Raw genomic sequence first — 26,547 nt, 5'->3', positions numbered from 1 at the left:
TAAATATTTATGCACCCAACATAGGAGCACCTCAATACATAAGGCAAATACCGACAGCCATAAAAGGGGAAATCGACAGTAACGCATTCATAGAAGGGAACTTTAACACCCCACTTTCACCAATGGACAGATTATCAAAAATGAAAATAAATAAGGAAACACAAGCTTTAAATGATACAGTAAACAAGATGGACTTAATTGATATTTATAGGACATTCCATCCAAAAACAACAGAATACACATTTTTCTCAAGTGCTCATGGAATATTCTCCAGGATAGATCATATCTTGGGTCACAAATCAAGCCTTGGTAAATTTAAGAAAATTGAAATCATATCAAGTATCTTTTCCGACCACAATGCTGAGACTAGAGATCAATGACAGGCAAAGATCTGTAAAAAATACAAACACATGGAGGCTACACAATACAATACTTACGAAGTGATAACTGAAGAAATCAAAGAGGAAATCAAAATATACTTAGAAACAAATGACAATGGAGACATGATGACCCAAAACCTATGGGATGCAGCAAAAGCAGTTCTAAGAGCGTAGTTTATAGCAATATAATCCTACCTTAAGAAACAGGAAATATCTCGAATAAACAACCTAACCATACACATAAAGCAATTAGAGAAAGAAGAACAAAAAAACCCCCCATAGTTAGCAGAAGGAAGGAAGTCATAAAGATGAGATCAGAAATAAATGAAAAAGAAATGAAGGAAATGATAGCAAAGATCAATAACACTAAAAGCTGGTTGTTTAAGAAGATAAACAGAATTGAAAAACCATTAGCCAGACTCATCAAATAAAAAAGGGAGAAGACTCAAATCAATAGTATTAGAAATGAAACAGGAGAAGTAACAACTGACACTGCAGAAATACAAAAGATAATGAGAGATTACTACAAGCAACTCTATGCCAATAAAATGTACAACCTGGAAGAAATGCACAAATTCTTAGAAATGCATAACCTGCGAAGACTGAATCAGGACGAAATAGAAAATATGAACAGACCAATCACAAGCACTGAAAATTAAACTGTGATTAAAAATCTTCCAACCGACAAAAGCCCAGGACCAGATGGCTTGACAGGCGAATTCTATCAAACATTTGGAGAAGAGCTAACACCTATCCTTCTCAAACTCTTCCAAAATATAGCAGAGGGGGGGAACATTCTCAAATTCATTCTATGAGGCCACCATCACCTTGATACCAAAACCAGACAAGGATGTCACAAAGAAAGAAAACTACAGGCCAATATCACTGATGAACATAGATGCAAAAATCATCAGGAAATACTAGCAAACAGAATCCAACAGCATATTAAAAGGATCATACATCATGATCAAGTGGGGTTTATTCCAGGAATGCAAGGATTCTTCAATATAAGCAAAACAATCAATGTGATATACCATATTACCAAATTGAAGGAGAAAAACCATATGGTCCTCTCAATAGATGCAGAGAAAGCTTTCGACAAAATTCAACACCCATTTACGATAAAAAACCCTGCAGAAAGTAGGCATAGAGGGAACTTTCCTCAACATAATTAAGGCCATATATGACCAACTCACAGCCAACATCGTCTTCAATGGTGGAAAACTGAAAGCATTTCCACTAAGATCAGGTACAACACAAGGTTGCCCCCTCTCACCACTCTTATTCAACATAGTTTTGGAAGTTTTAGCCACAGCAATCAGAGATTAAAAGGAAATAAGAGGAATCCAAATAGGAAAAGAAGAATAAAGCTATCACTGTTTGCAGATGACATGACACTATACATAGAGAATCCTAAAGATGCTACCAGAAAACTACTAGAGCTAATCAATGAATTTGGTAAAGTAGCAAGATACAAAATTAATGCACAGAATACTCTGTCATTCCTATACCCTAATGATGAAAAATCGGACATTGAAATCAAGAGAACACTCCCATTTACCATTGCAATGAAAAGGATAACAAATCTAGGAATAAACCTACCTAAGGAGACAAAAGACCTGTATGCAGAAAATTATAAGACACTGATAAAAGTAATTAAAGATGATACAAATAGATGGAGAGATATACAATGTTCTTGCATTGGAAAAATCAACAATTGTGAAAATAACTCTACTACCCAAAGCAATCTACAGATTCAATGCAATCCCTATCAACTACCACTGACATTTTTCACAGAACTAGAAAAAAAACTTTCACAATTTGTATGGAAACACAAAAGACCCCGAATAGCCAAAGGAATATTGAGAATGAAAAATGGAGCTGGAGGAAGCTGGCTCCCTGACTTCAGACTATACTACAAAGCTACAGTAATCAAGACAGTATGGTACTGGCAAAAAAACTGAAATATAGATCAATGGAACAGGACAGGAAGCCCAGAGATATATCCACGCACATATGGTCACCTTCTCTTTGACAAAAGAGGCAGGAATGTACAGTGGAGCTTCTTCAATAAGTGGTGCTGGGAAAACTGGACAGGTACATGTAAAAGTATGAGATTAGAACACTCTCTAACATCATACACAAGAATAATCTCAAAATGGATTAAAGACCTAAATGTAAGGCCAGAAGCTATCAAACTCTTAGAGGAAAACATAGGCAGAACGCTCTCTATGACATAAATCACAGCAGGATCCTTTTTGACCCACCTCCTAGAGAAATGGAAATGAAAACAAAAATAAACAAATGGGACCAATGAAACTTCCAAGCTTTTGCACAGCAAAGGAAAACATAAATAAGACCAAAAGACAACCCTCAGAATAGGAGAAAATATTTGCAAATGAAGCAACTGACAAAGGATTTATCTCCAATATTTACAAGCAGCTCATGCAGCTCCATAACAAAAAACAAACAACCCAATCCAAAAATGGGCAGAAGACCTAAATAGACATTTCTCCAAAGAAGATGTACAGATTGTCAACAAACACATGAAAGAATTCTCAACACCATTAATCATTAGAAAAATGCAAATCAAACTGCAATGAGATATCATCTCACACTGTTCAGAATGTTCGTCGTCAAAAAATCCATAAACATTAAATGCTGGAGAGGGTGTGGAGAAAAGGGAACACTCTTGCAGTGCTGTTGGGAATGTGAATTGGTACAGCCACTATGGAGAACAGTATGGAGGTTCCTTAAAAAACTACAAATAGAACTACCATATGACCCAGCAATCCCACTACTGGGCATATACCCTGAGAAAACCATGATTCAAAAAGTCATGTACCAAAATGTTCATTGCAGCTGTATTTACAATAGCCAGGAGATGGAAACAACTTTACTGTCCATCATCGGATGAATGGATAAAGAAGATGTGGCACATATATAGAATGGAATATTACTCAGCCATAAAAAGAAATGCAATTGAGTTATTTGTAGTTAGGTGGATGGACTTAAAGTGTGTCATACAGAGTGAAGTAAGTCAGAAAGAGAACGATAAATAGCGTATGCTAACAGATATATATGGAATTTAGGGAAAAGAAATGTCATGAAGAACCCAGGGGTACGACAGGAATAAAGACACAGACCTACTAGAGAATGACCTTGAGGATATGGTGAGGGGGAAGTGTACGCTGTGACAAAGTGAGAAAGTGGCACTGACATATATACACTACCAAACGTAAAAGAAATTGCTAGTGGGAAGCAGCCGTATAGCACATGGAGATCACCTCGGTGCTTTGTGACCACCTAGAAGGGTGGGATACGGAAGGTGGGAGTTAGGGAGACGCAAGAGGGAAGAGATATGGGAACATATGTATAACTGATTTACTTTGTTATAAAGCAGAAACTAACACACCATTGTAAAGCAATTATACTCCAATAAAGATGTAAAAAAAAGACAATGCATTAAAAAAAATGTTAAAAAAGTGCATTCACTTCTCACAGTTTTAAACTTACTTTGAATACTGAAAAAAAATGTCTTTATATAGAGAAACTATATTATTAAATTTTTAATGTGTGATGTTACATTATCTGTTTGCTTTAAGAGACCTAATCTTTTAGAGGAGAATTTCTCAACCTCAAAATTATTGACATTTTGGCCTTTTTTACATATGCATTGATGATAGTATTTCACTTACAGAACTTGATTCTAAGAAAATCAGAAATGTAAAGAAAGAACTATCCACAGAGTTGTTCACAGTAGGCTTACTGAAAACAGAAAAAGAAAAGTGTATGTTGGGGCATCTCATACCACTCAGCGGGTGCTGTGAAATAAATTGTGGAGTATTTATGTAACAGATTATTTTGTATCCATTTTACATGACGTTTAAAAGAAATTTTTACTGGCATGAAAATTTTTGCAGCATAGTATTAAGTAAAAACATCAGCCTTCAAATATATGATTATATATTATAAAAATTATATTATACATACAAACACACATATACAGTTGATCTCAGTTATTGAAGAAACATATATTCACGGAGACAAGTTTGAAAAGAAATAAACCAAAATATCAAGTAATTATACACAAGGTCTTTTCTAAAATGCTTTATTTTTAATATTTTTCTGCATTTTCTGATTTTCCTTAATAAGTGTCTGTTTTAAGATCAGAAAAATCAGAAATATCTATTTTAACAAGAAGAGCTAAAAATCTCTATAAAATTCATATCTATATAATAATTCAAAATAATGAAAAAAGTTTTCATTACTCATTCTATTTCATTTTTTATTCATTCATTTCATTATTTCATTTTTTATATTGAGAAGGCATGGAAACATGTAATATCTCATGAGAAATTTTTTCTTCAGTTAATATTTTAACATAAAACAACTCTGGTTTTTAGAGGGCAAATAATCTGGATAATATAAATAGTGTGAAATAAATAAGCATTAATTTACTTACTGTTGCTCTGCATGCTATATTGCTCTAGTGGTATTGTGTTCTATGTCTACTTCTTCCACAGTTTCAAGGAAGAAAAGTCAACAGTCTTTGTGCGCTTACTTGTAGATCTCTAAACCTAAAATATTCCAACTTGAAAGCTCAAAAATAAGAGTGAGAGACAAGTAAGTGAAAGGGGTACATAACGTTTTATGTTCACTTGGCTTTCAATGAATTACCTTTAGCAAAGTTCAAGATTATGTAAGCTCATCTCTGATATCTTTTCTTTACTTTTCAACCTACTACAATGTAATTGAGTCCCCAAAACTAAAAGGTAAAATCTCAGAAATGTTTTTATAGTCTGTCCCTCTTAACCCCCTACCCCCACTTGCCCCCTCGTCTCATCCCTCTCCCCACTGCTAACCACTAGTTTTTTTCTCTGTATCTCTGAGTCTGTCTCTGTTTTGTCATATTCATTCATTTTACTTTTTAGATACATGTAAGTGACAACATACAGTATTTGTCTTGCTCTGTCTGACTTATTTCACTAAGCTCAATACCCTACAGGTCCATCCATGTTGTTGCAAATGGCTATATATAGATAAGCAACAAGGATATATCATACAGCACAGGGACTACGGCCTTTATTTTATAATAAATATAAATAGAGTAAATCTATAAACACATTGAATCATTATGTTGAACACTTAAAACTAGTATACTATTGTAAATCAACTATAACTTGACTTAAAGAAAAGAAAGGTTTTGATAGAGTTAGAATGAAATGTTTCAAATTAAAATGTCTGGATGTGTCCATATTATGTACAACAAAAGAAAATTAATCCATAAATACTGTATTGAAATATGAAAAGTGGAATTCAGAGAGTTCCTAATCAAGTGATAATAAATACAAAATAATTACATAATACTTATTATTCTATTATACACTATACAAAATAACATTCTTTTTATATAAGATGCTTATATAAAACTTTATGACTTTACTGTCCCAAGAATTAATAATTTTGATTAAGTTTCTCTGGAATCATTGATCCTCCCCTTGCCCCCCAAATTTACTTGTAGACATCTGCACCTTCAACATATCTTGTACCTTAAGCCCTAAGTTGCATTCTTGCAATACAGTTTTTAACTTATTCAGGAATAGATTTCCTGATTACAGATGTATCTGTGTTTATGATCACTTCATAAAAGACAATCTTTTGAGAAAAGAATTCCCTGGTTGGCTGAAGGAACATTAAAATGTTAATATTCTTTGCTGGTTCCAGAAGAAGGAAATAAGAAATTCAGCAACCCAGAAATAAAGAAAAATGAAAATAATTTTTAGTTTGATGGAGCTAAGGAAATTATGTGTTCATGCTATTGAAATTGTCAATTATCAATGTCTCCTAGTATAACTTTTTTGTCAAGATAAAAGAGGCTTTGAAAATAAATATATTTTACATTTGTTTACTTGGTTGTTTTTTTAATAGTCACATAAAAGCCTACTCATCAACATTTAATGCTTGACAACAGGACTTCCAGGAAGAAAGATAATATAATAACAATTATTAGGCCTCTCACCTGTGCAGAATTGCAGAATATTTTCATATGCATTATTTCATTGAATCTGTCCACCAGCTGTGAAAGAAACCCCTGTTACCCATGTCTTTTGACGCTTAAGAAACTTAACAAGAAGTTAGGAAGCAACTCAATATCACACAATTTAACGAGTCACTCTGAGTGGATTCAGGTATGATGATTCTAACTGAAATAACTCACACAGAAAAAGAAACATCATAAGATATCACTAATACACGGAATGTAAACTTGGCTACACAGGAACTGAATTACAAGCCACTAAATTAACCTTAGCCAGTGGAGGCAGACACCAAAACCAATGGGAATTATGAACGTGCAGACTGTGAAAAGGAGAACCAAAACACAGTAAGTTAAGCAAAATAGGAAGACATAAATATGCAGCAGATAAAGAAGCAAGGTAAAAACCCACCAGATCAAACAAATAAGGAGGAAATAAGCAGCCTACCTGAAAAACAGTTCATGGTAATGACAGTAAAGTTGATCCAAATCTTGGAAATAGAATGGAGAAAATACAAGAAATGTTCATCTTTCCATGGTTCATTTTTCCTGCATGTTTGTATGCTCAGAAAAAAACCAAAAAACGTGGTATATTTGAATGATCACAGATAGGAGTGATACAAATTGAAGCCTTTGGTCTGAATGGCTGATGTATGCTATTGGAAACTCTTTTACATCAGTGAGTATTTGGGGCAGTAATGGGTATTTTTATCAGGTGTAGAGGTGATAAATAAATTATTATACAAGTTTACTACATCGACTATTTTGATTAACTCATACAATCTTTTCTAACGCAAAGAACAAAATATAAAATAAGTTGAGTATTCAAGGATTAAAGGTGAGTGTTGAGTTATTACTATTCTGTTTATTGCCATTGTATGTTCCTCCTGATATAAATGATAATAGACATGTTCTATTGATTAAGGTAGGGAATTCTTGTGGAAATTGTTAATTTAATGGCTACTCTGAAAAATCTACATCAGATTTTACTTAGGTATTGGTCTTTTAAGATTTCATTGAAAATAAATATTGTGGTCTTGAATTTTATCTTTTGCAGAAAAAAGTCTCTTCTTTATTGTCAAATACCTCTGTAAAATGACAAGATTCCACCATGGCAGAATTGCTGACATGTAGAACTGCTGTGTACTGGATTACTCTGCCCCCCACCGCCCATATTTATAATTAACTTAAGTTCTATTCCATTCCCTAGTTCTTCCTCTCAATCTTCTGGATATTGCTTTAGAGACCAACTGCTTGCATAATTAACACTAAACCCAGAGGTACGTTTATTTAATAATGCATTTTTAAATATATATGTTCATGACTGGGTTGCATAGACTCTATAGATGAAAACAACATGTTTGCTCCTCTTTCTCAGAGTCTGGGTTAACTAAATACCAGATGCTGTTTGTCATTGCACTTCTTTGCTCTTCGATATCTCTCTGGAGAAACATCACAGTGTTCACAATGTGGTGGCCTTGCTGAAAGACTTCTTGTTGGATCCCCTTCTCACCAGGGATCTGTATACAGCTTTCATCAATACTCTCTGTGCAAAATCCAGTGATTTGAAGAAATGAGTCCCTGGGTTACTGGGATGTCCAATTCACTCATCAAACCTGGTACATGTGTTTCCTAATAACTTTTCACCGTATTTATTGGTCTTTAATGATCGGGCTATTGGGGAAATTTTCTGAGACTTATCCTAGGGAGAATTAGCAAGAAGAAAGTTGCAATAAAACAAGTGGAAGTAACCAAGAAAAATTTGGGATGCCTTTAAACGACTCTAGGATACTAGGGATTGCTATAAATTGATGATTTGGAGTAACAGACAGAGTTCACACTGAGTCTGTGCCTAAAATTGAGTTTGCATTTCTGGAACCTAGAGTGAGAAAGGGGGGCAGGAAACATTCCAGGGAAATCAGGATGGCATAGCCCAGTGTCAGAACTTCCAGTGTGGCTGCTTCAGGTCTAGAGACACAGATCCCACACAGGGGAAAAGGACAAGGAGAGGGAGGAGGAACAATCAGAACTGTTTCAGCCTCCATGAATTTCTTCATCCATGCTACAGTTAAGATCACAAAAGAGAGAGAAGACACTGACATTGGGCCGTATCTTGATTATTGCCAACAAAAAGTATACCTCATATATTGCTCAACAGACAACGGCCTCAAATGTGCTCTGAACTCAAATTTAAGAACATTCACAGGTTCTCAGTCATTGTTAGCAAATAGTTAACAACCATGGATGACTGTGATCCATAAAATATGTGATGATTTATACCAGGGAAAGGAGTGAGAAGAAAATAAGGGACATGAAGTTACCTTTCTAAGCTGGATTATAATGATTTCTCTGGATGTTACATTTCCCCAGGTCGATTTTATCTTTCTATCTCTCATAGAACCTTACTGTTAAATTGTTAAAGCAATGGGAGAGTGGGTGAAGGAATGAAATGTGATCTGCCTTGCTAATCCTTTTCTGAAGGCAGTTGAGCATGAAGGGCATGACGTCCCCCTTTGACTTACTTGAAGCGCCTCTTTTTGCTTTGCTTAGTGTTGGAGCCTGAGGAAGAGCTGGCCACCTTGCAGCTCCTCATATACCTTCTACCTCCCTGCAATTGTGACATGCTTCACCGGCTGCTGCAGTTCCTCTCCATCACGGCCAGGCACACTGAGGACAACATCAGCAAAGACGGGTAAGAGCTGTGCTGCCCACCACCATGACAGATGCTCTGGTTCTTCCTTTTACCTGTTTTAAAAGGGAGACCTAAAAAATAATACAAATGGATGACTATGCAAAACAGAAACAGTACATCAAGGAGGCAGCCCTGAGAGAGCACTGCAGTGTTGAGACCATCTTAACACAGTACATGTGACTCAAGGCAGCCATGTGGCTGACAGGGCCTTGGTGCTCCAGCTGAATGTCAGGCCTGAGCCTCTGAGGTGGGAGAGCCGAATTCATGACATTGGTCCACCAGAGACCTCCTGGCCCCAAGTAATACCAATTGGTGAGAGGTCTGCCAGAGATCTCTGTCTCAACGTTATGACCCAGCTCCACCCAACGGCCAGCAACCTCCAGTGCTGGATGCCCCATGCCAAACAACTAGCCAGACAGGAACATAACCCCACCCATTAGCAGAGAGGCTGTGTAAAATCATACTAAGTTCACAGATACCCCAAAATACAGCACCGGATGCCGACCTGTCCACTGAAAAGACAAGATCCAGCCCTACCCACCCTGCCTGGAACACAGGCACCAGTTCCCTCCACCAGGAAGCCTACACAAGCCACTAAATTAACCTTAGCCAGTGGAGGCAGACACCAAAACCAATGGGAATTATGAACATGCAGACTGTGAAAAGGAGAACCAAAACTCAGTAAGTTAAGCAAAATAGGAAGACATAAATATGCAGCAGATAAAGGAGCAAGGTAAAAACCCACCAGATCAAACAAATGAGGAGGAAATAAGCAGCCTACCTGAAAAACAATTCATGGTAATGACAGTAAAATTGATCCAAATCTTGGAAATAGAATGGAGAAAATACAAGAAATGTTAACAAGGACCTAGAAGAACTAAAGAGCAAACAGACAATGATGAAAAACACAACAAATGAAATTAAAAATACTCTAGAAGGAATCAATAGCAGAATAACTGAGGCAGAAGAATGGATAAGTGACCTGAAAGAAAAAAAGTGGAAATAACTACTGAGAAGCAAGATAAAGAAAATGAATGAAAAGAATTGAGGACAGTCTCAGAGACTTCTGGGACAATATAAAATGCACCAGCATTCATATTATACGGGTCCCAGCAGAAGAAGAGAAAATGAAAGTGTCTGAGAAAATATTTGAAGAGATTATAGTTGAAAAATTCCCTAACATGGGAGAGGAAATAGTCAAGTCCAGTCAAGTCTAGGAAGCACAGAAAGTCCCATACAGGATAAATCCAAGGAGGAACACACCAAGACACATATTAATCAAACTATCAAAAATTGAATTCAAAGAAAAAATATTAAAAACAGCAAGGGGAAAGCAACAAGTAATATAAAATGGAATCCCCATAGGGTTAACAGCTGATCTTTCAGCAGAAACTCTGCAAGCCAGAAGGGAGTGGCAGGACATATTTAAAGTGATGAAAGGGAAAAAACTATAACCAAGATTACTATACCCTGCAAGGATCTCATTCAGATTCGACAGAGAAATTAAAAAATTTACAGACAAGCAAAAGTTAAGAGAAGGCTTCCCTGGTGGCACAGTGGTTGAGAGTCCGCCTGCCGATGCAGGGGACATGGATTCGTGCCCCGGTCCAGGAGGATCCCACATGCCGCGGAGCAGCTGGGCCCGTGAGCCATGGCTGCTGAGCCTGCGCGTGCAGAGCATGTGCTCTGCAACTGGAGAGGCCAAGGCAGTGAGAGGCACGCGTACCGCAAAAACAAAAACAAAAAAACGAACAAAAAGTTAAGAGAATTCAGCACCACCAAACCAGCTTTACAACAAATGCTAAAGGAACTTCTCTAGGCAGGAAACAAGAACAGGAAAAGAACTACAATAACAAAACCAAAACAATTAAGAAAATGGTAATAGGAATATACATATAATTACCTTAAATATAAATGGATTAAACGCTCCAACTAAAAGACAGACACTGGTGGAACAGATACAGAAACAAGACCTGTATATATGCTGTCTACAAGAGACCCACTTCATACCTAGGGACACATACAGACTGCAAGTAAGGGGATGGAAAAGATATTCCATGCAAATGGAAACCAGAAGAAAGCTGGAGTAGCAATTCATATCAGACAAAATAGAATTTAAAATAAATACAATTAGAAGAGACAAAGAGGGACATTACATAATGATCAAGGGATCTATCCAAGAAGAAGATAAAACAATTGTAAATATTTATGCCCCCAACATGGAGCACCTCAATATATAAGGCAAATGCTAACAGCCATAAAAGTGGAAATTGACAGTAACACAGTAATAGTAGGGGACTTTAACACCGCACATTCACCAAAGGACAGATCATCCAAAATGAAAATAATTAAATACAAGCTTTGAATGACACATTAAACAAGATGGACTTAATTGATATTTATAGGACATTCCATCAAAAAACAACAGAATACATTTTCTGCTCAAGTGCTCATGAAACATTCTCCAGGATAGATCATATCATGGATCACAAATCAAGCTTTTGTAAATTTAAGAAAATTGAACTCATATCTTTTCTAACCACAACGCTATGAGACTAGATATTAATTACAGGAAAAAAAACCCGTAAAATATACAAATACATGGAGGCTAAACCATATGCTGCTAAATAACCAAGAGATCATTGAAGAAATCAAAGAGGAAATCAAAAAATATCTAGAAACAAATAATGAAAACATGATGACCCAAAACCTATGGGATGCAGCAAAAGCAGTTCTAAGAGGGAAGTTTATAGCAATACAATCCTACCTCAAGAAACAAGAAAAATCTCAAATAAACAACCTAACCTTATACCTAAAGCAGTTAGAGAAAGAAGAACAAAAAATCCCCAAAATTAGGAGAAGGAAAGAAATCATAAAGATCAGATCAGAAATAGATGAAAAAGAAATTAAAGAAACAATAGCAAAGATCAATAAGACTAAAAGCTGGTCCCCTGAGAAGATAAACACAATTGATAAACCAGTAGACAGACTCATCAAGAAAAAAAGGGAGAAGACTCAAATCAACAGAATTAGAAATGAAAAAGGAGAAGTAACAACTGACACTGCAGAAATATAAAAAAACCATGAAGGATTACTACAAGCAACTATATGCCAGAAAAATGGACCACCAGGAAAATATGGACAAATTCTTAGAAACGCACGACCTTCTGAGATTTAAACAGACAAATCAGAAGCACTGAAATCGAAACTATGATTAAAAATCTTCCAACAGGGCTTTCCTGGTGGCGCAGTAGTTGACAGTCTGTCTGCCAATGCAGGGGACGCGGGTTCGTGCCCCCGTCTGGGAGGATCCCACATGCCGCGGGGCGGCAGGGCCCATGAGCCATGGCCACTGGGGCTGTGCGTCCAGAGCCTGTGCTCCACAACGGGAGAGGCCACAACAGTGAGAGGCCTGTGTACTGCAAAAAATAATAATAAAATCTTCCAACAAACAGAAGTCCAGGAGCAGATGGCTTCACAGGCGAATTCTATCAAACATTTAGAGAAGAGCTAACACCTATCCTTCTCAAACTCTTCCAAAATATAGCAGAGGGAAGACCACTCCCAAAATCATTTTATGAGGTCACCATCAGCTTGATACCAAAACCAGACAAAAATGTCACAAAAAAAGAAAACTACAGACAATATGAACATAGACGCAAAAATCCTCAAGAAAATTGTAGCAAACAGAATCCACATTAAAAGGATCATACACCATGATCAAGTGGTGTTTATCCCAGGAATGCAAGGATTCTTCAATATACGCAAATCAAGCAATGTGATACACCATATTAACAAACTGAAGGATAAAAACCATATGATAAACACAATAGAGGCAGAAAAATCTTTCAACAAATTCAACACCCATTTATGATAAAAACTCTCCAGAAAGTAAACAGAGAGGGAACTTACCTCAACAAAGAAAAGGTCATGTATGACAAACCCACAGCCAACCTCATTCTCAATACTTAAAAACTGAAACCATTTCCTCTAAAATCAGGAACAAGATAAGGATGCCACCTCTCACCACTATTATTCAACATAGTTTTGGAAGTTTTAGCCACAATAATCAGAAAAGAAGAAGAAATAAAAGGAATGCAAATCAGAAAAGAAGTAAAGCTGTTACTGTTTCAGATGACATGATACTATACATAGACAATCCCAAAGATTTTGCCAGAAATGTACTAGAGCTAATCAATGAATTTGTTGAAGTAGCAGGATACAAAATTAATGCACCGAAATCTCTTGCATTCCTATATACTAATGATGAAATATCTGAAATAGAAATAAGGAAACACTCCCATTTACCACTGCAACAAAAAGAATAAAATATCTACGAATAAACCTACCTAAGAAGACAAAATACCTGTATGCAAAAAACTATGACACTTATGAAAGACATTAAAGATGATACAAACAGATGGAGAGATACACCATGTTCTTGGATTGGAAGAATCAGCATTGTGAAAATGACTATAATACCCAAAGCTATCTACATATTCCATGCAAGCCCCATCAAACTACCAATGGCATTTTTCACAGAACTAAAACAAAAAATTTCACAATTTGTATGGAAACACAAAAGACCCTGACAGCCAAAGCAATCTGGGGAAAGAAAAACGGGGCTGGAGGAATCAGGCTCCTGGACTTCGGACTATACTAAAAAGCTACAGTAATCAAGACAATATGGTACTGGCACAAAAACAGAAATATAGATCAATGGTACGGGATAGAAGCTCAGAGATAAACTCACGCACATATGGTCACCTTAGCTTTGATAAAGGAGGCAAGAATATACAGTGGAGAAAAGACAGCCTCTTCAATAAGTGGTGCTGGGAAAACTGGACAGCTACACATAAAAGAATGAAATTAGAACACTCCCTAACACCATACACAAAAATAAACTCAAAATGGATTAAAGAGCTAAATGTAAGAGCAGACACTATAAAACTCTTAGAGGAAAACATAGGCAGAGCACTCTACGACATACAACACAGCAAGATCCTTTTTGACCCACCTCCTAGAGAAATGGAAATAAGAATAAACAAATGGGACCTAATGAAACTTAAAAGCTTTGCGCAGCAAAGGGAAACATAAACAAGATGAAAAGACAACCCTCAGAATTATAGAAAATATTTTCAAATGAAGCCACTACAAACGATTAATCTCCAAAATTTACAAGCAGCTCATGCAGCTCAATAACACAAAAACAAACAACCCAATCCAGAAGACCTAAATAGACATTTCTCCAAAGAAGATATATAGACTGCCAACAAACACATGAAAGAATGCTCAACATGATTAGAGAAATGCAAATCAAAACTACAATGGGATATAATCTCACACCAGTCAGAATGGCCATCATCCAAATATCTACAAAGAATAAATGCTCAAGAGGGTGTGGAGAAAAGGGAACACTCTTGCACTGCTGGTTGGAATGTAACTTGATACATCCACTATGGATAACAGTATGTAGGTTCCTTAATAAACTGCAAATAGAATTACCATACGACCCAGCAATCCCACTACTGGGCATATACCCTGAGAAAACCTTAATTCAAAAACAGTCATGTACCGCTATGTTCATTGCAGCACTATTTACAATAGCCAGGACATGGAAGCAACCTAAGTTTCCATCGACAGCTGAATGGATAAAGAAGATGTGGCACATATATACAATGGAATATTATTCAGCCATAAAAAGAAAAGAAACTGAGTTATTTGTAATGAGGTGGATGAACCTAGGGTCTGTCATACAGAGTGAAGTAAGTCAGAAAGAGAAAAACAAATACTGTATGCTAACACATATATATGGAATCTAAAAAAAATAAAGAAAAAATGTTTCTGATAAACGTAGGGGCAGTACAAGAATAAAGATACAGATGTAGAGAACGGACTTGAGACATGGGGAGGGGGAAGGGTAAGCTGAGACGAAGGGAGAGAGTAGCATTGATATATATACACTACTAAATGTAAAATAGATAGCTAGTGGGAAGCAGCTGTATCACACAGGGAGATCAGCTCAGTGCTTTTTGACTACCTAGAGGGGTGGAATAGGGAGGGTGGGAGGGAGACACAAGAGAGAGGGGATATAGGCATATATGTATACATATAGCTGATTCACTTTGTTATACAGCAGAAACTAACACACCATTATAAAGCAATTTTACTCCAATAAAGATGTTTAAAAAGCAAAAACAGAAACAGCCTCACAAACGTAGGAAACAAATGTGTGGTTACAAAGGGGAGAGGGATGGGAGGGATGAATTAGTGTCGTGGATTAACAGAAACAAACTACTATACATAAAGTAGAAAAGCAACAATATATATAGTGTATAGCACAGGGAATTATACCCACTGTCTGGTAATAACCTATAATGGAATATAATCTGTAAAAATACTGAATCACTATGCTATACACTTGAAACTAACACAATATTGTAAATCAATTATACTTCAACTTTTTTCTTAAAAAGGGGAGAGCTACACATTTGGTCAGATGTTTTACCTGGAGAAAATGAAGCTTCCCTCTCCTGGCTTATGTGTCTGTGTAGGAAGAGAACTAATTCAGGGTTGTTTTTCTCTTTTATTTCCTTTCTTAGTAGGCACAGTTCCTACGAGCACATTGGCCATTAACCTCCTTGTATGTTTCAAGAATGCTTCCAAATGAGGCTGTCATTTTCCATGATGATGCTTTACTCAAAACCGTGAATTTTCATTTGTGTGAAGATAATTAGCTACAGAGGTGCTTACAAGCATGAAAAATGGAGTAATGGAGGTGGGGGAGATGGATGTCCTTGTAACTCATTTGATCTGCTTCTTTAACTTGAAGCCCAAATATAAGGTCACCTCTTCATTCTTCCATTTTATTCTGGAGCACCCATGTGTCCTATGGCTAGAAGTCTAGGATCTTTCTTTTTAGAGGTCTTTTTTCCTCTTCAATCTGCCCCCAAAATATGGGTCAATGAAGGGAGAGTGGATCCTTTCCACTTGACGTGGAAAGAAGTAGAAGGTCATAACTATTGACCATTGTCATGCATTTCAATGCCGCATGGTATCAACTGCTAAAGACAGGTTCTGTACCATGTACCCCGTAGTCACTGTAGATTTGCAGAGTTATTAGAACATCCTAGCAGACAGCAGTAAAATATATTGAGGAAGTCTCCTTTTTATAAATCATACAAAATTTCTGCATTGGTTAGTGATACAGTAGGTCCAGTGACTAGTAAACCAAGTTGAGAAAATATATATATATATGTATTTATGATATATATTTTATATATATATATTTACAAAAATACATATATATTTGTTATTTTCTATACTGTACCATATTTTCTATGCTGTACCATCTAGAATTTGGAGGTGGAAAAGGTAAAGACACACGGCACATATACAGCTCACAATCTCAGCAAAACTTCAGAGAAATATGGGATAGACATCAGTAAGAAAAATTATGAACAGCTCCATGGAGCAGATCAAATTTAAGCTACACATTAAAGAGATTCAGTAAATCAACTGTATAAGCACAGCATAGGGATGGCAGTCAGCTAAACCTCTTTCAATAGAGATTAGGAATAGAAGGAAGGAATGAGACAGGGGTTTTTGTTTACTATTTTAGTTGGTTTGGCATGATCAAGTAGAAAGAACTATAGCTGTCAACTATATAGAGGATGAAAATCAAAAATTTAAATATAGTTCAAGAAACAATATTTTTCAACTTTTTCTCATCTATTTGTTTTATTAGTGTTATCTATTTATTATGTAAATGTTTTTATGGATTGCAACAGGAAAGACAAACAAGCCTGTGTATTGAGAAACTTGGAGACTTGCACAGGATCTACCAACATCTTGTTACTTTCCCTTATAATTATAAAATAGGGGGAAAGAGGAAGAAAAATGGAGCTGGAGGGGTCTTAGATTTCTTATGTATAAAATGCATGTAATATTTCCTTTCTAATAAATGCTTAAAATGTAATGCATTATTAACTGATGATATCTTAAAGATGTCAAAAATAACGGTATGAGAAAAATTATTGACTATTCAATCAGTGCTTTTGTGGGAAAAATAGAGATATTTCATCAAATAATGGTATCCTATCTTTTTGTGTTTCATTCCATTTTGTTTAGCTTACATTTGTTGGTTTCCTGTGCTCCTCAAGAAAAAAAAAGAAATTCTCAAATATAAGAAATATTTAATTTTTCTAAAGCAAATTTTGCAGGGAGAAAATTGAAACCTCTTCATCAGTGGTTTTTCAGAGACATTATCATTGCATGAAAGTAAAGAAAAAAATAGATACTTCTCTGGTAACATAGTTCATAGCTTTCATTCACTTCTTAAACGATTTATAAGGTAAAAAATAGGTTATAAATCAGCAATCCAGTGCCATTCTTACTGAATTTTGGGAAGCATATGCCACTAGGAGTGGTAGGTTGCCAGGACCAGGTCAAGGGTAAGGCAAATGAGGCCTTTCCCTTAAAGGAGGTATCAAACCCTCAATAATCTAGATAGTGTTTTAATGTGATATTTTAAAAAATCGAATGATCATAAAAAACATCTATGATGAACAAGAGTAACACTTTCAACAAATACCAGATTATTACAGGTATTAGAGGGATGCAATTGATGAAAACTGGGAGACACATGTTCACAAATAAGAAAATGGTGTAAAGTAGGGCCATAAGGTTTGCTTTACAACTCCACCACTCTTCAGCCATGGGCTCTAATTATTACTTCCCTCATGTATGAATAAGGATAAGAATATCAGTAGCTTCATCAAAGCTTATAGTTAAAAAGAGCTAGCACAGCTAAAAAGAAGCTCCCAAGTGCATTAGTGCATTAACCAATAATAAATGCTAAACTTTTATTAAATGCTAGGTATTCATCTTAGAATAAACTGTTGGGCTTAGGAATTCTTTAGTGTGCTTATTTAATGAAGATAATTTTTCCATTGTAAATTCATCAATGTACTTTGACTTAAATAGCTAATTAAATAAATATATTTAAATATATATTTGTACAAAATTAAAGTATTTTTATAAATTTTAAATAATTTTACATAGAAATCGAAAAAATATATTTAATATATCAATATGTAACTATATAGTGTATTTATATACTTAATATATAAAGTTTGTATATATATATATATATTCAGACATACACATATATATATGAATATGGAGGACAAAGGAGGAAGCCTTCTGTGAGCACATCCAGTTTCCAGTTTAAGAAAACAAAAAACAGAATAAAACAACAAAAACAATGCACTAATAAAATTCAGCAAGGAATGGCTTGGTCATTGTCTGTAATTGGTGTGCAATTTTCCAGATAAAATGTGTTGCATTCCCAGAATAGCAACAGGGGAGGAGCAGAATGGAAACAGAATTCCAAATTACCTTTGTAAAAATATTCATTTAAATTAAAAAACCTTCTATTAATTTTTTTTATGTGTAAAATTTACATTACTTTGCTGAGTGAAGAGAAAGGAGTAGAAAAAAGCACTTGAAAGACCTCTGCGTTCAAAAGGGACAAATTTTTAAATTGCACACCACACACATTTTTATTCTTAACCATGAATTTCTAGAGAAATGAAAACAATTTTGATGTTAATGAAACAAAACAGAGAAATAAAAGAAAGTAAACTGCAAGAGACAACACATTTAAAATTCCCAGTGCTAACCCATGAAATAATTTCACATAGCCCCAAGTCATAGCTGAAAATAGCTTCGCCTTCTAAAAATAATGCACCCTGTGTGTCACACTGGGATGGTGGGGCTCCACAGTACAAGGGTGGGACTGAAGACTTTGTCTTAGCTGTCAACCAGTACTCTTGAATTCTATGTTGTGCATACAGTTGCTTCTCAAAGGGGCTACACATTTTCCCAAGCAAAGGATTCCTAAAAAGTCATAGTCCCCTACTTATCCAGACATTTCTAGATTTTCAACTAATATTCACAAGAGAAAAAAAATTCACCTAGAGATTCTCAACAAGGTGAGATTTTGCAATGCCTGGGAGACGTTTTTAGCAGAGGGCTGCTGACATCTAGTGGATGCTGCTAAACATGCCTTTTAAAATTTCAGTTGTAGGAATTCTTTCTCACACAATATTGAGAGAAGTTAAAAAAATGCATTTTAAAGATTTTTTTGTTGCATTGTGTATAGTGAAATAAGAAATTTTAAAATGTAAGTATTCATGACATCTCTCCTGGCTTTCCCAGAAGTGGCTCAAATACTCATCTCAACTAAATCTGAACTTATTACCTTCCATTCCTTTCTACCTCTCCACAAACCTGATACTCTCTCAATTGTTCAACGGCTCCATGGTTATGTTTTCAACCAGAAGCCCACAGTCACCCTCAGCATTACTCCTTCATTCTACTCCCTTCTTATAACTTCAGAAGCCGTGCCTTTTCCCTTCCTCTTAACTAGACGGTTGCAGTGTGTCACAGATAGTCTCATTTCATTTCAACCATCATCGGTGGTACATAGACTCCTAACATGTACATATGGTACATATACTCCTAACATGGTTCCTCCTAACATGTAAGTCCCAACTTCTATCTCTTATGTTCAGAATCCTCTTGGCCTTAGATCACTAAACCTAGATATAAATTTCTTGTGTAATGCACAAATATCTTCTTTCCTGGACCTTGCCTCATTTTCCTGCAGAACCTTCGGCCACACTGAGCTTCCTGGGGCACCCTGATATATTTACAAGTTTCTGTCTTTACATATGTTTTTTCCTCCACTATAAAAGTTCCTCATGTCCCAGGTACTCTCTTTTTCAGTCTACCAAATTCTAGACTTCCTTCAAAATTTTGTGTAAATACTACCATCTCTGAGATAGTGTCCCTAGGGCTTCCAGAATTTATAGCGTCATGTGTTTTGCTCACTATTGTAAATGATAAGGTATTTTTCCTCCCTAAAATATTAAGTCCTTAAAATGAGGACTGTATTATAATTATTTTTGAAATTTAAAAAATAAAACCCATAAAAATGTCTAGCCTATGGTAGATGCTAGACTGAATATGGAAAGATGATTGTTGGGTGGGTGGATGGATGGACGGATGATGGATGAGTTGATAGATGGGAGGATGGACATCAATATTTCTTACCTGCAGAGAGAACAGAAAGCTTATATAGAACAAATTTCATAATATGATTTCAATATTCAAACTTTTACTCAATATGCTATTAAAATGGCTTCTGAGCTATAAATTTTAATCCAAGATAGGATAAAACAAGCAAAATTAAGGGAAAAAGTAGAAAAAGTTTCCATTGTTGAACCACCTGGAGTTTTGAAAGGCAAAAATAATTTTAAAAACCCTTGTGTTCTCTTCTTTTGAGGTCACTGAGAACAAAATGACATCTGTAAACTTAGCATATCCAGACCAACGTTCTGCAAAAGCAGAAGTTGTCAAAGAATTCTCAATCCAGGGTTTGGCCTACATTGAGAAGGGTATGGCCATTATTTCTGTAGTGCAGAAAATGATTGAATATCATGAAACCTTGTTCATAGTACGTAGCCCTTCTTGAGCAGAATGTCTTGGAGAATTTGCCTGTCAGGTGCCACGTGGTAGCTTAATTACCTGTCAGGTGCCAGGTGGTTGCTTAATAAAACCTTCATCTAAACACTTTAGAAGCTAGAAGCTAGGCACTTGGGTAGAAATAGAAATTTCGAAACACATGATTTCACTGTAATTTGGTGGCTTCACTTTTAAACAAACATACCCAAAATTATAAATCCTGGTTTTTTGTCCCCTAAACAATAGGCTCTTTTTGGATACATTTAATTACCCATATAAGCAATGTGCCTACTAAAAATATTCATAAGACCCTCAGAAGGGTTTACATCTGTGACCCTCATTATTCTTGAACCAAACTCAGTAGTCATCCCCTCTAAATGCAATATTGACATGTTATCTTTTACATGAAAATTTCCGTTTTTTCCTGTATCCTTCTTGTGTCATTTTCCATGCTATTTATTTGTCCATTCAGCCACACCAGCTTGATTGCTTTCTTTTTTTTTTTTTAACATCTTTATTGGAGTATAATTGCTTTACAATGGTGTGTTAGTTGCTGCTTTACAACAAAATGAATCAGTTATACATATACATATGTTCCCATATCTCTTCCCGCTTGTGTTTCCCTCCCTCCCACCCTCCCTATTCCACCCTTCCAGGTGGTCACAAAGCACCGAGCTGATCTCCCTGTGCTATGCGGCTGCTTCCCATTAGCTATCTACCTTACGGTTGGTAGTGTATATATGTCCATGCCTCTCTCTCGCTTTGTCACAGCTTACCCTTCCTTCCCCCTCCCCATCGATGCTTACCTTATTTGGCATTGTGTTATAGTCATTAGGACTAATTCCTCTAACAGATCAGAAACATTTAAAACAAGAGCTGAACGCTTACAATTTCCCTATATCCTTGGTACACCTTTTGAAGACCCTCCCTCTGGTAGGTACTCAATAATTTTTTAGCTGTCGTTTGTGTTGAAGTACCAGCATCTATGGTAAAGTACCGATACCGACCAGGGTTCTTGGCCTTCCCTTAATCAATAGTAACTCATCAGAGGTCAGACAAAAATTCAGTCAAGGCTTTACTGGGGTCCTTGCTACAGCAGGGAGGAGCAAGAAGTAGTAAGAGGTTCCCTTGCTAGCTTGCTCCCCAAGCGGGGAGGAGCTGGTTCTCTAGGATAAGGGGAGGAGTGTGTCCAGGGGTCAGGTTGTAGGGGTGGCTTAAATGGCTTTCCCAACCCTCAAGTAGTGTTGAGCGCAGGGGGCATGTGCAGTACCCAGGTTTGCCCCCAACACCTTGTTTTTGCTCTTGTTTTGGTCTTCAAAAGTGGCAGTTGGGCTTTTTTTTTTTTTTGGTCTATTTGTATCTTTTGTCCAGAATTTGTCCCAAATACACAAGCATGCATTTTTAGTCCCATATGGTTTCTTTGTATTTTATTGCTCAAGGGAGGGTTTATCCAGGTGCAAGCATTGCAGCAAAGGGTCCCCAGGCCCCAGGTCCCAGCCTGTTTCAGTACTTCCTCCAGATTCTATGAAATATTAGAACAAATGCCAACTATCTTCTAACCACATAACTTGCATGTCAGAATTTACAGAAACTTTCCGTGTTCAGTCTTCCATTTCTCCTCACCGTAAATCCTACATACAACAATAGAACCTTCTTTGGCTACACCAGTATCCTAGTTTCTTTTTTTGAATCATCTTAATATCTTGTGTATACTGAGTTATTTCCTGCACTAGACTTCTTTTCATGTTTTTCTTCTACTAACTTTTGTGAATTTGACAGTCAATGATTTAAAAATCTTACCTTTTGTCTTACCTATATGATCTTGATCAAGTAGTTCCAAACACAATAAGAATCAAAATCGGATCTGTGAAATAGGAGAAGTGAAAATGTAACCTCATTCACAGGGTGGCTATCAAAATAGGTTAATAGGTAAAGTTATTTTGCAAATAGCATAATTCTAGGCAAATGCTAATTAATAGTTAACCTGAGTTGGGAAACACAAGCTGCCTCAAATCTCAGGGCTTCAACACTATAGTCATAAATGTCTTAATCAGATGGCTGGTGGATAGCCTTACTGGTAGTGACTTAAAGAACCCATCTTGCTTTTTTTTTTTTTTTTTTTTTTGTGGTACGCGGGCCTCTCACTGCTGTGGCCTCTCCCGTTGCGGAGCACAGGCTCCGGACGCGCAGGCTCAGCGGCCACGGCCCACGGGCCCAGCCGCTCCACGGCATGTGGGATCCTCCAGGGCCGGGACACAAACCCGCGTCCCCTGCATCAGCAAGCAGACTCCCAACCACGGCACCATCAGGGAAGCCCCCATCTTGCTTTTTGAGGCTCTGTCCCTATTATTTCACGGGCTAAACCTAGAAGGAATATCCATCCAGTCTGTGTGTGTCTTGAGCTCCGAGGCTAAGTCCCCTGTAGGTAGCATAATACAGATTTTTAAAATCTGGTCAGCCACCCTATGTGTTTTGTTCAGAACATTTAGTTCACTTACATTTAAGTTAATCATTGATAGGTATGTATGTACTGCCACTTTATTTGTTTTCTCTTTGTTTCTGTAGTTCTTTTTTTTTTTTTTTTTTTTGCGGTAAGCGGGCCTCTCACTGTTGTGGCCTCTCCTGTTGCGGAGCAACAGGCTCTGGACTCGCAGGCTCAGCGGCCATGGCTCACGGGAGCAGCTGCTCCACGGCACGTGGGATCCTCCTGTACCAGGGCACGAACCTGTGTCCCCTGCATCGGCAGGCGGACTCTCAACCACTGCACCACCAGGGAAGCCCTCTGTAGTTCTTTTGTGTTCTTTTCTTCTCTTTGTTTCTTGATTGCAGTTTTATGGATTTCTTTAGTGTTGTGTTTGTATTTCTTTGTCTATTTTTTCTGTATTCATTGTAGGCTTTTGGTTTGTGGTTACCAAAACAGTTGAGGTTCATATATAACTATTTGTGTGTGTGTGTGTTACATATATAGCCATCTGTTTTAAGCTGTTAGTCACTAAAGTTCAAAAGTAGCAGAAAAGCATTTCTAGGGATTTATCCGTTTCTTCTAGGTTGTCTTTTTTTTTTTGGTGTACAATTGTTCATCATAATCTTATAAACTTTTGTATTTCTATTCTGTCAGTTGTAGCTTCTCCTTTTTCATTTCTGCATTTACTTATTTGAGTACCTTCTCTTTTTTCTTATTGAGTCTGTATAATGGTTTATCAATTTTCTTTGTCATTTCAAAGACCAGCTCTTAGTTTCATTGATGTTTTCCATTTAGTTTTAGTCTCTATTTTATGAGTTTCTATTATGATCGTTATTATTTCCTTTCTTGTACCATTTTTGGGTTTTGTTCATTCTTCTTTTTCTTGCCTCATTAGGTGTTTAAGAAATTTCTTGTTTTTAAAGCAGGGTTGTGTCACTTTAAACAGTCCTGTTACTACTATTTTTGATGCATTCCTTAGATTTTGGAACATTATGTTTCACTTTTTCCTTTGCCTTCAGGTATTTTTTATTTCCACTTTGATTTTTTTGTGACCCATTATTTAGCAGCATATTGTTTAACCTCCACATGTTTGTGGAGAAATCAGCCTTACAAGAAATGTTAAAGGGTCTTCTTTAAATGAAACATAAAATGCTACAATTAGAAATTAGAATATGTATTTTAAAAATGCACTGGTAAAGGGAAAAAGTATTGAAGAGGATGAAATGATTTTAAACTCATTCTACAAGGCCAGCATTATCCTAACATGAAAACCATACGAGGCCAACACTAAAAAAGAAAATTACAGGCCAATATCATGGATAAACATAGAGGCAAATATCCTCAACAAAATATTAGCAAACCAAAATCATTAATACATTAAAAGAGTAATACAGGGCTTCCCTGGTGGCGCAGTGGTTGAGAGTCCGCCTGCCAATGCAGGGGACATGGGTTCATGCCCCGGTCCGGGAAGATCCCACGTGCCGCGGAGCGTCTAGGCCCATGAGCCATGGCCGCTGAGCCTGTGCGTCTGGAGCCGCAACGGGGTGGCCACAACAGTGAGAGGCCCGCGTACCACAAAAAAAAAAAAAAAAAAAAAAAAGAATAATACAACATCTACTGGGATTTAATTCAGGATGCAAGGATGGTTCAATATCCACAAATTGGTCACTGTGATACACTACATTAAAAAATGAAAAATAAAAATCGTATGATTATTTCAATAGATACAAAAAGGCTTCTGACACAATTCAACTTATACTCATGATAAAAACGCTCAACAAAATAGGTATGGTAGGAACCATCTCAACATAATATATGCCATATAAGACAACTACAGCCAACACTGTACTCATTGATGAAAAGTTGAAAGCACTTCCTCTAAGATCAGGAAAAAAGAAGAATACCGACTCTCCCCAGCTTTATTCAACACAGTATGGCAGTCGAAGTCACAACAGTCAGGCAAGAAAAAAAAGTAAAGAAATCCAAATTGAAAAGGAAACATTAAGACTGTCACTATTTGCAGATGACATGATACTATATGGAAAAATCCTAAACACACCACCAAAAAATTTAAAGAAATAACAAATGAATTCAGTAAGTTCTCACGATAAAAAATTAATATACAAAATCAGCTGCATTTTTATACATTGAAAACAGTATGGATGTTTCTCAAAAAATTAGAAATAGAAGTACATATAATACAGCAATTCTACTGCTCGGCATTTTTCCAAAGAAAACAAAAACACTAATTTGAAAAGATACATGTACCCCTATGTTCACAGTAGCCAAGACTTGGAAGCAACCTAACTGTCCATTAACAGATAAATTGATAAAGAAAATGTGGAATGTGTGTGTGTGTGTATATATATATAAAATGAAATATTAGTCATAAAAAATAAATTTTGGCATTTGAAACAACATGGATGGACCTAGAGGGTATTCTGCTCAGTAAAATAAGTCAGACCAAGAAATACATATACTCTATGTTATAACTCATATGTGAGATCAAAAAAACAAAATAAATGTATATAACAAAACAGACTCACAGATATAGAAAACAAATTAGTGGTTACCAGTGGAGAGAGGGAAGGAGGAAAGGGCAAGAGAGGGGTAGGGGATTAAGAGGTATACACTAGTATGTATAGAATAAATAAATGACTGGGATATATTGTACAGCACAGGGTATTATAATCATTATCTTGTAATAACTTTAAATGGAGTGTAATGTATAAAAACATTATTATGTTGTACACCTGAAACTAATGCAATATTGTAAATCAACTCTACTTAAAAATAATAATAAAATAAATTTAAATTAACTAAAATTCAATTAAAAATAAAAGAACAAGGATGAGAAGGAAGAGAGATGGTAGTGTTATTAGATTTGTCTACTTTAAGCCAAAATAAATCAATAAAGCTGAATAGCTGCTGTCAATAAGTAAGCACTACTCAGGAGCAGTGTTTTTGATTGTTGGGTCACGTGGACCCCATCCTAGGGGAAGCAATAAGCTGATGGCAGCAAAAATAGTTTAAACTCTTGTTACACTTTCAGAGTTATTTTCCAGTACCTCAATAAACTTTTATTTTTCTCCCACAGCGAAATAGCCCAAGGATGTAATCTCCTGATATTATTTCTTACAACTGCATATGAATCTACAACTGTCTCAAGATAAACAATTTAATTTTAAAAAATATTTCCAAAGATTTGGCTCTGCTTATCCATCCAATACTGAAGACATAATATGGAAAGTATGGAAAACACATACTTTCCTCTGTGCAATGGACTTGGTCTAAAGTGTCTTCATAAAAACACTTGTGAACTTAGAAACTTTAATAACTTAGGAGGTAGGACATTATTTGTAACTGACTTTTAAAAGCAAAATGCTTTTAATCTTCATGTTTCTTGTGTGTCAGGTGATAATTAAAAGTGGCCAGTAAAGCAGAA

General features: G+C 36.2%; 1 protein-coding gene across 6 annotated transcripts in view; it reads right to left on the bottom strand.

The window, feature by feature from the left end:
- Positions 1-26,547, bottom strand: part of LOC115850479 (H(+)/Cl(-) exchange transporter 4) — a 176,818-nt gene that overhangs the window by 17,641 nt on the left and 132,630 nt on the right. For 2 of the 6 annotated variants that reach the window (XR_011377172.1, XR_011377176.1), the window contains exons 12-14: positions 22,451-22,502; positions 6,403-9,180; positions 4,846-4,982 (exon numbers count right to left, since the gene is read on the bottom strand). Coding sequence is in view for 1 of the 6 variants with exons in the window: in XM_070044763.1 (XP_069900864.1) it covers positions 22,451-22,502 (52 nt within the window). In the remaining 5 variants the exon portion in view is untranslated. Of the gene's footprint in view, positions 1-4,845; positions 4,983-6,402; positions 9,181-22,438; positions 22,503-26,547 lie in introns of those variants that run through there. The other 4 variants (XR_011377173.1, XR_011377175.1, XR_011377174.1 and 1 more) reach the window with 4 other exon arrangements.

This window comes from Globicephala melas, chromosome Y (genome assembly GCF_963455315.2).
Source record: "Globicephala melas chromosome Y, mGloMel1.2, whole genome shotgun sequence".
NCBI classification, from domain to species: Eukaryota; Metazoa; Chordata; class Mammalia; order Artiodactyla; family Delphinidae; genus Globicephala; species Globicephala melas.
This window is presented reverse-complemented; position numbering and strand designations above follow the sequence as displayed.